Below are 14,800 nucleotides of genomic sequence, written 5' to 3'. Positions count from 1 at the left end.
AGGCCTCAGCTGCTTCCCTGGGGAATGTCCAGGAATAGAAGGAGATAGAAGAGAAGGAGGTGGAAAGAAAAAGATAAGAAGAAAGAGAGAAAAAAATGAAAACAAGAACATGAAGACAAATAATTTCCTCTGGGTCTTTAGTTCTTCCTCTTTCTGTCTCACCCCTCCACAACTTTCTGTCTTACCCAACAAGAGGAGAAGCCCTTCTGGAAAATGTTGAGCTGGGCAGAGCATCAGCTGGTGCTGTCAGTCAGGCAGCAGACAGGCACTGCATGAAGGAGGTGACATAAGTCGGACGGCATGGAAGCTGGGCTCGCTCTGCGGCCCTCAGGGGAAGGCAGGGGTGATGACGGAGAGGGGTGAGAGGAGGTTAGGAGGGTAAGAGGAGATGGTGAGGATCACAACATGGAGAACAGTAGGAGGGTGATAAAAAGAGGAGTGTTGTCCAGAGGGGCAGGGATAAAAGAGTGGAGAAAAGGTGCAGAGAGTAAATGGACAATGGAGGAAAGGGGAGTGGGGGTGAGGGAGCGAAGGGAAATGAAGTGGATATGATTAGGAATGGATCAAATCTGGAAAAAAAAAAAACTAAACTATATCTGTGTGTGTTTGTCTAGAGACCTCAGCTATTCTATATGTAAAATAAGATTTATAATGTATATAAATAAAAAGATTTAATAAACATTATATGAGATACAGCATAAACAGCAAATGGAAACCATATTGATTAGTGATGAGGTTTGCAGTGGTGCACACACAGCGGTGCTTTGAGCTAATTGCTAAAGTCATTATGCTAACATACTCAGACTGGCAATGCTAGCATGCTGATATTTAGCAGGTATGATAGTCTAGCCTGTTAGCATGCTAACATTTGTGAATTAGCAATAAATGCAAAGTACAGTCATTCACGTTGCAGGTGTTTGGTCATAAAGCAAAGCATTGGACACAAAGAGCCTTTGACCTGATGAAAGTTCAGGGAATCACCAAGGTTATTACCATTCAAATGTTTATGTGTGTAGAAGGAAATACAATATAAAAGAGTGGCTAATTGAGCAGACAGTAACACCCACAATACACAGATTTACTTATGCCATATTTATGCCTTCTAGTTCACTGTGTCTAAAATAAAGACAGGTACATAAATGGGTCTACACTGCTGAAAATTTTCTCCAAGCAGACGTGTTTGTCCAACTCTGAAGCAGCTCATTTCAGGTACGCTGGAGTAGAAAAGAAACATGCCTGTTTCTGATGCACAGTGATGGAAGGTTTTTCTTGTGATCCAAGGAGGAAACACTGTAACATAATACAGTAATGTAGTACTCATAGATCTACAGTAATGTAGCACTACAGATGTAAGTGGTTGGAACATGGCAAATAAGAAATATAATTGGTTTGGCATCTGTAACATAATGTGTGGCTGTTCTACCCTTTTCATGCTTTAATTATAGTCCAGAACAAAGTTGTTAAAGCCATTATTTTCCTGTCTACAGCTTTGTTACCCAGCACTGTACCCTGTAGGTACTCAGTATCCAAAAACTCATTTCTCCTTTCCTCTAAAATGTATTTCTCCTGTCCTCTAAAAGGTCTAAATGGTACTCAGTATTTTATTGCTCCTGATTCACACAACACAATTACCCTGTAAATTGCAGGCTGTATTATCTAAAGCGTTACCCAAAATTTTATAGCTATCCACTCAGGAGTGGTTGAGATATTTCAGTCTGTGTCGGACAGACCAACCAACCGACATTTCCATCACTGTGGAGCCACATCACCCAAAAATACAGTATACAAATGCACAACACAATCTATCTGTGCATAAACACAGACTTCTTCTTTTCCATCCCTGGCTTTACTCCACCACCATCAACGAGACCCCGAGGGGATTCTTCCAATCTCCTATCTAAATTGCGCACATCAACGGCAAAATCCCCCTTGTGCGCTTTTCTGCTGTCCACCTCAATAAACATTCTCATGCCCTCTCTATGAATCTCTCCTTTTTGAAATCACATATCACACCTTCATTCCAGCTCTCCAAATCACTCCATTCGCTTGTGGATTCCACTGCATTATATCATAGGTGAGATCCCGTTCATCATTACTTGTAAACAGCAGGTTGTGTTACGTACGTATAGATGATTTACTCTGGAAGGAAGAAATTCTTTGGGTGAGCAATAACTAGATATACAGTATGTGTGGCAGCTTCCAACGGGCAAGCAATCATCCAAAAGTAACATCATTATCTGAACAAACTGCTGTGCAGGCAAATGTTTGCCCTATGCAAGCACCATCCTGACAGGAGAGGAGGAAAATTGGTGTGGCTCGAGCAGGAAGAGTGAGTGATATGCAACTGTTTAACACTAAGCTGGTTAATGTTTTTGCCTCTGATTTCAGCCCTGAGCTTGATGCAGCCACACTGTGTGTGTTTGGAAAAGTTACACCAAAAGCTTGGAAAAGATTTGTCTAAGTCACAGTAAGTGATATCGCTCAGATCTAAGATCCAGCACTTTGACCTGAAAAACATCAACACCTTGTGCGTGATTCATACAACATTTATGAAATAGAAAAGAGGTTTAAAATTTATGGACGAACAGCTCGCTAAAATTGAAAAGGGTTATGAATCACTTGGAATTAATGCTTCAGTATGCCTGAACTGAACTAGTTTGCATGACGGGTCTTAGGAGAAAATCTAAGAGCAAAAGTGTTTTGGATGTATAACAAGTCCTCCATCCTAAACAACCTGGGGGAACTGTCTTATCTTGACATGTATCTCTGTAATATACAAAACTTCCTACAACACAATTTTTTAATGCATCCAGCATATCTACTACTTCACCAGGATCTGTTCACTACTCCTGAAGCAAAATTAATTGGTTAATGGTTAATTTTCCAACAGCAAATGTTCTACTGTTGGACTCAGTCTCAGCATTCTCATTACAATAGCTGTATTAAAAATTTGTGTTAGCCATCATGTCTCCTTTAAGATATCCAGAGACCACGATTCAGACTGACTCCTTCTGAGAATTAATTTTAGTAATAGACTGTAGACTGACAGCGAGAGCCTTTCTCACTTAGATTAGTAGTGTAGTGTGAGATACTTTGGTGGTAAGTGCTGTATGAGTTGGTTCAAAGGTCAGATCCCTTTTCTACACATTTGACTAATTCAAAGATTATTATGTTAACATTTCACCTTCAGTGGACTCAGTGGAGAGACAGGAAACTTGAGGAGAGAGAGACAGAGCGAGGGAGAAAGGGCATGGAGAGCAACAAAGGTCCCCAGCTGGACTCAAACCAGGGACATTGCTGTGATGTAGTGGGTGTGTGTCTTCGAGCACAGGGCTGCCAAGACATCTCAAGTTTAACAAATCTGTTACAGTGGCGTCAAACATCCAAAGGAGACTTTGATCAGCCAGCCTGATGACTGGGTTTAGACACAAGGCCAGAGGTCATGTGTCGATCAGCAGACATGTGCCAAGACTGCACGACCTTCAGCACACTGCTTTAATGATGAAGTAGAAATTTAAATTGTTCTGAATTATTTCAAATTCAGTCAAACACAGCCAGTTAGGTAAACACAGTATCGCTCTATTATGGACATTACTGAGCCAGTTTTTCTTTTTTTATTACTTTTCTTTTCTATCTACACACAATACTGTTACACTGTGTTTTAGCATTTACCATTAAGGTGTAGCTGTCACTTGTGGCCACAGAAGCTTCTTAAAAATCAGTGTTCTCACCCTAAACACTAAAGCTCAATATGTTTAACACTGAATCAATGAGCCACAGGTGATGTGGAGGGTCATATGGAATTTTTTAGCTGATTATTTAAGTTTTGCAGGAGCTGGTGGAGAGTGACAGTGAAAACTGGAATTCTTAAATTTATACGGTGGCCAGAAACACAACAACATTTAAGTCATGATCATGAAAATCTCTGATATGCTCTGAAAGGCCTAATCTGTCCACAGTAGACAGCAGCGTTACAAGAAATGAAACACCCAGACTCAGGTTTTCATCCTGGTCTTCCGACTGTCCAAAGGCTTATTTTATACTCTGGTGAAGCTTTCTTTCATTTTTACGCCCCTGGTTACTGGGAAAGCCTCTCTGGCATTTGTTCAAGCTCTCGTGTCTTTCGAAAGTGGCTTCATTGTTTGTTTATTTGTCACCTTTCAATTATGAGAGTCACCTCTTATTGAATTGAACACATTGTGTGCATGTTTTTTGATCTCAAGAGGCCTGATAAGACATTAGCAACCGCAGCTGCTCCTGTTTCCATGCCAATGAGACAGTACTGTGGGCATAAATAGATTTCCAGAGAGAGAATTGACAGGCTGCGAAGCCGCACTGCTTAAAATTCCAGAGTGTACACCAAGATCAGCAGAGACGCCTAGATTAACTCATGTTTCCATCAGCTGACTTGGTGGTCTGAAGTGGAAAGGAAAGCTTGGGGTTGTGTATTTGATACGAGATTGCATTGATTAGACAAATAAAATCCTCATCCTTTGTTCGTATTGATAGTGTTTTTGTTTTTTAGCAGTGTGGCTCCAGGGATGGCAACGTCACTCAGTTCACCGCTGTGGTTCAAACTGAGGTATTTCAACAACTGCATGATGGATTGTCATGAACTTTGGGACAGGCGTCCCTCTTCTCCTTAGGGTGATACTTTTCATCCAGCATCATCGTCAGATCAAAACTGTAATGTGGTGAAGCTATACTTTGTGTTTAGCATGCTAACACAGTAAACTAAGATGGTTAGAATGGTAGACAATGCCTGCTAAATATCAGCCAAAGTGAAAGTTTGCTGTGGTAAAGTAAGAGTGTTTAAACTGCCACATGAAACCTGCACCATGAGCAGCAGGCTAGACATGAGAGCTGAACTCATGACGTCACATCCAGGCTTGTTCTTGGGGGTTATTTCATATATACTAAGACAAACTGCCATCTGCTTCTGCAGTTGCTGTCATGATTTTATCAAAGTGATTTATTTAAGAGCACAAAAAACTACAACTGTCACGTAAATTTGCAGCGCAGCATGAATACTTGTCATCATAACCTGGTGTCATCCATGTCAATAAAACTCACAAACATGCTCTAAATGTGTCCATGGTTTCTTTTCCAGCTGTAGTCTCTGCCTGGGTTGCCTGTTTGTGGCCATACCAGACAGCTATTGTTTGTTTGCTTGTTGATGGAGTGAGAAACCAATAGCTAAAATGGTTAAAGATGGTGTACAGCTGTGTGAGATCACAAGTTCATTTACGCGCCTCTTAAGTTACAGATGTCACAAGTGCAAGGGCAAGTCAGCAGCAGTGAGGACAGGGAGACAGGCAGATAGATGGGTTAACAGACTCTGCAAAAGGGGCAGAGAATCTGTGCATGCAGCGAGGTGTTAATCTGTGTGTGTGTGTGTGTGTGTGTGTGTGTGTGTGTGTGTGTGTGTGTGTGTGTGTGATGTGCGTAAGCGTGCATGCACTTTGGTTCTCCCACAGTATGTGAAATCAAGTGTCCATCTGCACTGAGATGCCCAGTTGATCCTCTGCCAAAATAACCTCCAGCTGCCAGATGCCTGCAGTGTGTTTTCCTTTTTTCAGTAAATGTCACTGAGCTTGTCTGTTATCTAAATATGGGGGATTGAAGCATGTGCAGCACAAGGGGGATGTCCATCAGCAGATTGTAAGAGGGTACAAATTAAAGTTGGATTTGATTGGCTGGTTCCTGCCTGAGGAGGGAGGCTCTTGCCCAATCCTGATCATTTTCAGTAAAAGTGTAGTGGGACAAGAGGGTACTTAGGGAGGGTTTGGGTTAGTACAGCCACAGTGCTAACCGAACTGTGTAGAACGGAAACTTCATTGCCCGGACGTTTGTTGTTTTTACTGGTGTCTGTTGTTCAGCACAGCCGGCCACCATGGTAAGAAACCAGCAACTGAGAGGGAGGTAAAAGGGAAACCACACAGCGAAGGAGATTTAGTTTCGATAATTCTTTGAGGATTTTTTATTTCGTTTTCCCCTGATGAGGATTAAAAACCAGGTGGCAGAAGATGGAGACGGTCATATGAAGCAAAAACAAACTGTCTTCTGCTCACCCACACAGTCATCCAGCAAGTCTTCATCTGCAGCACAGCTGGATTTCAGTTCAAGTGATGCTTTATCTCTTGGAATTCCTGGAAATTTAATTTGGGGCAACACTTTGGCAGATTATGTTTTTATGAGGCTTTCTACAGACAGAAAAATGAATTTTCCTGATTGAAAACCTGCTGTGGGAAACTTCTGTTTATATGTTCAACTTCTGTAACCCCCACAGTGCAGCTTATTTACTTGTATTTATTTACATGTATTTATTTAATGGTGTGATTTTTCCTTGCTTTTGTGATGCATCATTTTGTGTCTAAACTCAATATGATTGATATTTAGATTGGAGGGGGCGATACTAAAGATAGAAAGCTCACAGCTGAGTAAAGTGAGAAGACATGCTGCCTTTTCTGAGTGTCCTAACTTAGGACGTTCACCTTGAGAAAATCCCTCTGAAATCCTCTCCCACGTCTCACCTTAAAATTAGCTTTAAAGGGAACTAATGAGTGGGTTTGTGTGACCTTCCATATGTTACAGTACAGATGAGGTTCTGTCAAACAAACAGTGCAGGAGGAAAAATAATTTACTGTCCTCATTGACCTCTGAGAAACAGGAGTTTATTTAAGTATCGAAGGGGAATGGCTTTGAATTATAGGGTTATTTTGTTATTTTTGTTCTGAATTACTCCAGTTAATATTTCTCCCAGAAAACTGAAGCAGGACTTGGAACAAGACCTGATGGTGTTTTTCACTGTGTGGAGATGAAAACTGACACCGTCAAGAAAGATTACTATGAGATGTATGATCTACAGTACAATTTAAAGTTGCAGTGTCATTTGGCTTAAATTCTGTCTGTATGAAAGAACTGGGAAGCCAGCAGCTTTAAGGGTCAATCAAAACCAGTTTCAGGATCAGACCTAAACATTAAACCTCATCTATTCTCCTCCTGTTCAGAAATATTGACTAGACAGTCTTAAATTTGTGAATACTAAGTTTTATATTGAGTGGCGTTCCCCTTTAAGAAGCATCATTAACAGGTGGAGACAGCTGGCCGGGGATTAAACATGACTTCTTACCTGACCTAACACTATTTCCAGTCCTTGGCAGTCACTTCATCCGTAACAGTTCTGTCCCTGGCTTTAGGTTTCTCTTTTGGTTTTCTCTGGCTGGATGGAAAAACGTGGCTTAGCTATCAGAAGAAGGGATCCTACCAGGGTTTTTGCACAGTTTAGCTCACTGCATGTTTTATCATGTATTTACCACAACTCAGGCACACTTTATATTACCACTGACCACTAATCAATGTATGCTGAAGCATTTTAGATTTTTGAAAAGTTTTTTTTACTTTCTCGTCAAGTGTTGATTTCCATTCATTTCAATCAGTATGGAAATCACTTTGTAAAAACTGGGAACTTTGTGGAAATAGATGGAACTTCAATCACAACATTTAAAGCAAAACCTATTCTCTGAAACACCTTGGTACAGCTTGACAGTGCATGAATTGTAAAAAATGGACGAGAACCTGCAGAAAAGTTGTAGTTTTGCTGGAAACCGGCAGCTTGCTGAGGCGCTCTTATTAAACGAGTTACTGAGCAAACTGATGAGTTGCCTCACCACAGGGGGCTAATAGACATGGAAATGACAAATCAATTACTATCATTGCTCATGTGGTGCTAGTGTACCAATGCAGCTTCAGGTTCACAATATGAGTTTGAGCGAGTGATTTTGTAGAGATTTGATAACTCTTCTCTCTTTCTGTCCACCTCCTCTTTCATTCTTCCACCTCTGCCCTTCCCATGTTTTTCATTTCCCTTTCTTAAGCCCACTGACGCCCAAAGTGATGCTCGCTCCTTCCTGACGGAGGAGATGATTTCAGGTCAGTCCCTCTCCATCTCCTCCACTGCATGAAACCATTTGTAGATTACATTTGAGGGTCTGCCATTGTTTGTCACCTAAACTTCCTGTTGTTTCTAAGTACTCAGATTGAACCATGAATGGCAGCTCTTGAGTTTTGTTCCCTTTGAACTTTCCTGTCATGTAATACATGAATTGCATTGTGCTGCTTTTGCAAACTGTATTAAACAGCTTCTGAACTGTTGAAACATTTGAGCACCAGATGCAGAAATTATTTTTATTTCTTTGATTTTATTCTGACGGTCAAAACTGAAACTTTCTGAATTCTAACTATTTCCTTGTCTCATCCAGAGTTCAAAGCCGCTTTCGACATGTTCGACACAGACGGTGGTGGTGACATCAGCACCAAGGAGTTGGGTACCGTGATGAGGATGCTGGGTCAGAACCCATCAAGGGAGGAGTTGGATGCCATCATTGAGGAGGTTGATGAGGACGGTGAGATCATGATGCAATCAGACAAATCTACAAGGCTACGTTCATTATATAGACTTTAAGGATGATTGATGGGATAAAAATGCCCACTTTTTTATTTATTTTTTGTTCCCATGTTTTGTTTTGTTTTTTACACAGAAGAGGTCATGGTCTCCTCTGACTGTTGCCTTAATTCGGTACAACAGAGAGGCTGTGCATTTTTGAGTTTCCTTACCACTAGTTTATAACAGATTTTCTGTCAAAAATTTAATGTAAGCCTAATACAGGAGAACCATCAGCAGGGTCATCTTTAGACTTCAGAAAGCTCTGTCCAGAGCTGCAGATGAACAGGATTCCTCATGATGAATAAACTGAGTAACTGTAAACTATGTAAAATCAGTAGAGGTAGACAAGAAATAAAGAAATAAATCATCTGACTCCAGAATTCAATAAACATCATGAACATCATACATCAGTTGTTTGGACAGGCTTTGGAAGATTGAAGATTTTATTTCTGAAGTGAAAAGAAGTTACTACAACCTTTGCAGCAAACAGACATTAAAAAATGAGTTCTTCAAAAATTACTTTATGTTTTATGAACAAAAAATATGGGGGAAAAAATTGAACAGTAATTGTGGCAGGTGCAAAAGTTTAAGCTGAAGTACTCACAAAGTCTCAAAACGTTCATTAACTCATCAGGCCTGTGTCAGGACGTGAGAGGCAGGATGAGAAGGAAACCAGCACAGTAAACACAGCACAGAGAGAGGGTATGTCTGCAAATTCTGGATGCAAATGTTCTGCAGCCAGTCACGAAACTGAAAAGAGTCTGGCTTCTACAGCAGGTCAGTGATCCAAAGCAGACCTCAAAATCCACTTCAAGAAACACAAGCTGAAGCTTATGGGACGGCCCTCACAGTCCTCTGACCTCTGAACTGAACATCACTGAAACTCTGTGAGCAGATGTAAAATATCTCTGAACTTGAGGTGATCTGCAGGAAGAGCGGATGAAGAATCCTAAATCAAGAATAGAAAAACTCTTAGCTGCTACAAAAAGCATACGCAAGCTGTGTTATCTGCAGGGCGTCACTATGTGCTGACTCCGGACATACAAACTTCTATAAATGCCTTTCAATATTTTAAGTTCTTGAAATAAAATCATAGTAGTACTCTGACATTTGAAGAAAGGCTGATTATAATGTCTGATTGCTGCAGAAGGAGTATTAATAAATGTTCACTTCAAAAATCAGCAAAATATAGAATTTGCAGAGCGGTGATCAAACTCAGGTTGCACTGCATGGGTAGGTTCCTCCTTCCCTCCTGATTTATTCACCTCCCCTCTCCTCAGGCAGCGGTACCATTGACTTCGAGGAGTTCTTGGTTATGATGGTGCAGCAGTTGAAGGAGGACCAGGCTGGAAAGAGTGAAGAGGAACTTTCAGAATGCTTCCGTATTTTTGACAAGTATGACACTCACCAACTAACAGAGCGTCAAGTACAAACACCACAGATTATGTTACTGCATTTAAGATTCATATACAGCATGTGCTGTGGCTAAATTGAAAAGCTCTTTGCAGGACATTAATTATAAATGGACACAATAACATAAGTGCACGAACATGTCCAATTTATCTATAAAGGTTATTTGATTCTTCTCCCACAGGAAAAATGGACAGTGCACTGGATAGCTACAGTGGGTAAGGAAAGTATTCAGACCCCTTAAATTTTTCACTCTGTTATATTGCAGCCATTTGCTAAAATCATCAAGTTCATTTTTTTCCCTCAATGTACACACAGCACCCCATATTGACAAAGAAACACGGAATTGTTGAAATTTTTGCAGATTTATTAAAAAAAGAAAAACTGAAATATCACACGGCCATAAGTATTCAGACCCTTTGCTCAGTATTTATTAGAAGCACCCTTTTGAGCTAATACAGCCATGAGTCTTTTTGGGAATGATGCAACAAGTTTTTCACACCTGGATTTGGGGATCCTCTGCCATTCCTTCTTGCAGATCCTCTCCAGTTCTGTCAGGTTGGATAGTGAACATTGGTGGACAGCCATTTTCAGGTCTCTCCAGAGATGCTCAATTGGGTTTAAGTCAGGGCTCTGGCTGGGCCATTCAAGAACAGTCACAGAGTTGTCCTGAAGCCACTCCTTTGTTATTTTAGCTGTGTGCTTAGGGTCATTGTCTTGTTGGAAGGTGAACCTTCGGCCCAGTCTGAGGTCCTGAGCACTCTGGAGAAGGTTTTTGTCCAGGATATCCCTGTACTTGGCCGCATTCATCTTTCCTTCGATTGCAACCAGTCATCCTGTCCCTGCAGCTGAAAAACACCCCCACAGCATGATGCTGCCACCACCATGCTTCACTGTTGGGACTGTATTGGACAGGTGATGAGCAGTGCCTGGTTTTCTCCACACATACCGCTTAGAATTAAGGCCAAAAAGTTCTATCTTGGTCTCATCAGACCAGAGAATCTTATTTCTCAACATCTTGGAGTCCTTCCGGTGTTTTTTAGCTCCATGCAGGCTTTCATGTGTCTTCCACTGAGGAGAGGCCTCCGTCGGGCCACTCTGCCATAAAGCCCCGACTGGTGGAGGGCTGCAGCGATGGTTGACTTTCTAGAACTTTCTCCCATCTCCCGACTGCATCTCTGGAGCTCAGCCACAGTGATCTTTGGGTTCTTCTTTACCTCTCTCACCAAGGCTCTTCTCCCCCGATTGTTCAGTTTGGCTGGATGGCCAGCTCTAGGAAGGGTTCTGGTCGTCCCAAATGTCTTCCATTTAAGGATTATGGAATCCACTGTGCTCTTAGGAAACTTAAGTGCAGCTGAAATGTTTTTGTAACCTTGGCCAGATCTGTGCCTTGCCACAATTCTGTCTCTCAGCTCTTCAGGCAGTTCCTTTGACCTCATGATTCTCATTTGCTCTGACATGCACTGTGAGCTGTGAGGTCTTATATAGACAGGTGTGTGGCCTTCCTAATCAAGTCCAATCAGTATAATCAAACAGCTGGACTCCAATGAAGGTGTAGAACCATCTCAAGGATGATCAGAAGAAATGGACAGCACCCGAGTTAAATATATGAGGGTCGCAGCAAAGGGTCTGAATACTTATGGCTGTGTGATATTTCAGTTTTTCTTTTATAATAAATCTGCAAAAATTTCAACAATTTTGTGTTTCTCTGTCAATATGGGGTGCTGTGTGTACATTAATGAGGAAAAAAATGAACTTAAATGAAAATTGAAATGAAAAATTTAAGGGGGTCTGAATACTTTCAGATTCAGATACAGAGAATTTTATTGTCATTCCTTCTACGTTCAGGTACGTATTAGGAACGAGATTACTTTGCACCAGCTCTGAAAATCACAGTAGAAAGGTACAGAAAATAAATTACCATAAAAATAAGGATAAAAATAACATAAAAAAAACCCCCACAACAGTTACAGTACCCACTGTAACTGTTTAACTTATTGCTGTTATTGACAAGCAAATATTATGGGCACTGTATACATTACTTTCTTTGTCCTGATAATTCTCACCATTGCTGGATATTTGTTACAATTTAAAATTTAAAGCAAGGACAAACCAGCCTCTCTTCATTTGATATGATATGTTGCCTGTAGAAAGTGTGGTAAACAAAAGGAATACTGCTGCTTAAAGCTGCACCAATGAATATTTTACATTAACAACGGATCTGGACCATCTGGTGGCTTAAGGGTTAAGGCACATGACACATAAATTCAACATCCAGGGTTTGACACCTGGTCCTTGAGACCACTGTTGCATGTGCCCTTGTTTCCCATCTTTCTCTGGACTGTCAGCTGTCAAATAAAGGCAAAATGCTGAATGCTGTAAATTATTCTTAACAAAAAAAAAAATAGAAAGCCAGGAAACCAAAGACAATTATCACCAAGGTAATTCACTGCACACTGCAGATAGACAATGTTAGTGACAAGCTGGTGGACATAGTGGAACATTTAACTGCTAAAGAGCAGGACAGTTTATTCAAAAGCTGGTTGAAACCAAAACAGAGCTAAAAGGTGAGTGAACATTGGACTTAACGTTTGCCAGGTGGCCAGAAATGAGAGTTCAGAATGAGTCCTAATGTTGCTCTGGATCCACTGTATGTGTGAATAAGCTTTTCTCGTTGGTGAGCCGGAACTGATTTTGTCACTGACATGCTTATTTTCATTTGTAAAACATAAAAAAAGTTTATGCTATGCATTTATGTAAAATGAAATCTACATGTGGATCCATTGTTGTCTGACTTTTGAACCCTGAAATATCATATCAGAGTATCAGCCTCAAAAGTCCAGTATTGTTTGACTCTGTATAGAACACATTAGTATTAATGAAAGCTGCCCTGAACTTTGAAGGCACAGCAGACTTTGTAATGAATCTCCACAGTGCATTTATGTGGCAATGTAACAGAGCAGGCAGGTGAGAGATTAGTTTTCACACAGTGAAATTAATATTACTTTTTTTTCCCCACAGGAACGGAGATGGTTTCATCGACCGGGAGGAGTTTGGAGAAATCCTCCACCTCACCGGAGAATCAGTTACAGAGGAAGATATTGATGAGATGTTCGGGGAATCGGACTCAAACAAAGATGGAAAGATTGATTTTGATGGTAAGATTAAGCTCCTTATAGAGTGAGAAGACTTTTTGTGTAACATACTCAGGATCATAACAGCTTTCAAATTTGTCATTCAGCATGAAGCTGGTAACAGCAGCTCTTTAGCTTGGCACAAAGACAAAATAAAGAAAAACAGCTAACCTGGCTTTTTCTGTACAAAAACCAAAGAGGAAAAATGACTTATCAGCCTGACTTCCTGGGATATCTGCTGACAACCTCACTGTGTCTCCTGTGTCTCTGCTTGGCCAAGAAACAGAATATAACAAGGAGTAAAACAGCCTATTTTTATACTTTTGGCTTTTGTTTAGATTAAACAAACTCAATATAAGGTGTTAATTTGTGATCTTTAGAGGTGTTGGTAGGCAGATTTTGTGAACTTTGAACAGAGCCAGGCTACCTGTTTCTCCCTATCTCTAGTCTTTATGCTAAGTTCACCAGCTTTTTGCTTTTCATTTTGTAATTAACGCTCAGATGTTGTGAATTTCTATGGAATCAGTTTCTCTCATTTTTAAGAAAATAACTTCAGTTGAATTCAGAAAGTTGAACAAAAAAATAAATAAATAACTTACACAGATACAGTGCAGCAACACCAAAACATGGACATACTACTGCAGGCATGTTCTCATCTGACTCTTGTAAAGCAAATCAACACATTTCCCCAAATGGTGAACTATTCCTTTACAAATGTCCTTGTAAATGAAATATTTTTTTTGTTTGACTTAGATTACTTAAAGTAAATATAACATGTCTCTTAAGGTAATCAGGGTTGGAGTGGAGGGTAAACCCATCAAATCCAAACCATATCGTGACCTGAATCTTTATATAGTTTCACCACTTGCTGTGTTGTTAAAAGGTAGAATGATTATTTTTACCTTCCCTTTTATCAAACTCAATACTAACACCAGTTTCTTCATAAGATATGGACTTTAGGAGGACTATAGCTTATACTCTCATACAAGGATAGTGTCCTAATGCACAGTGAATACACAAGTCTTTTTGATGAAGATAAAATGTGTCAGCATGAATGGAGGAGACAAAGAAATAGTAGTCCTTATTTTAAAATGATTACAGTTAAAACAAGCTGCCACAGACTGACAGGCATGAAGAATGTATCAGTCACATGTTCACCACGATTTGACTTAGACCCAGTAAACTCATGTAAAGACTGTGTCTGCCCACTGTGGGCTGAGATTTGAGCTGACTAATTCGTTCATCCATCCAGTCATTCATTGATCAGTCTTATGGATCAGTGGTGGGTTGGTTAATTAACCTTTGCCCCCTCTTTCTCTCTTCAGAGTTTCTGAAAATGATGGAGAACGTCCAGTAATGAGACCAGCTCTACATTCCTTGGTGACCCTTCCTCGGAGAGAACATGAAGCACGCTGTCTGATGGAAATCTGTTCAGAACAAACTCAAGATGCTATAAAACCCTGTGCCATAATGAAAATGATGTAGTTTCTGAGATATCAAACTGGATACAAGTGAAACGCCTTTATCCCCACCCCCCTTCCCCTTCTCACATGAAACCCTGGGGCTTGGTGAGGATATCTATAAATACCCATTCAGACCTTTTAAGACGAAGGCACTTTCTCCCTGCCACCTCCTTGCGAGGGCCACCCAGCTGTCTATTTGGCAGCTGCCGTCCCTTCAGAAATGCTACACCACCTAACTTTAACACCCACCCTCCTCCCCATCATGGTACTCCACCCTCTCCTGTGCTTTCTAAATAAATCAGCTCTCTCCTTCCCCTCACTGTTGATCTTTGCAAATTATTCTACCA

General features: G+C 40.6%; 1 protein-coding gene across 1 annotated transcript; it reads left to right on the top strand.

Annotated features, from left to right (window-relative positions):
- The first annotated feature begins 5,764 nt into the window (after positions 1–5,764).
- Positions 5,765–14,772, top strand: LOC121190845 (troponin C, skeletal muscle). The gene is made up of 6 exons (XM_041051866.1): positions 5,765–5,896; positions 7,878–7,932; positions 8,262–8,405; positions 9,727–9,841; positions 12,878–13,014; positions 14,316–14,772. Exons 1-6 carry the CDS (start codon positions 5,894–5,896, stop codon positions 14,345–14,347), a joined length of 486 nt encoding a protein of 161 aa, XP_040907800.1. The 5' UTR covers positions 5,765–5,893; the 3' UTR covers positions 14,348–14,772.
- The last annotated feature ends 28 nt before the right edge of the window (positions 14,773–14,800 follow it).

The sequence above is a fragment of the Toxotes jaculatrix genome, chromosome 2 (genome assembly GCF_017976425.1).
Source record: "Toxotes jaculatrix isolate fToxJac2 chromosome 2, fToxJac2.pri, whole genome shotgun sequence".
Lineage (NCBI taxonomy): Eukaryota > Metazoa > Chordata > Actinopteri > Toxotidae > Toxotes > Toxotes jaculatrix.
The sequence above is the reverse complement of the archived record's forward strand: the minus strand, read 5'-3'. Positions and strand labels throughout refer to the sequence as shown.

What these genes read in the sequence shown, in the direction of transcription:
- LOC121190845 (XM_041051866.1), top strand. An exon ending in GACGGAGGAGATGATTTCAG is followed by an intron (nt 7,933 to 8,261) that starts GTCAGTCCCTCT and finishes TGTCTCATCCAG; the next exon opens with AGTTCAAAGCCGCTTTCGAC. An exon ending in TGAGGAGGTTGATGAGGACG is followed by an intron (nt 8,406 to 9,726) that starts GTGAGATCATGA and finishes CCCTCTCCTCAG; the next exon opens with GCAGCGGTACCATTGACTTC.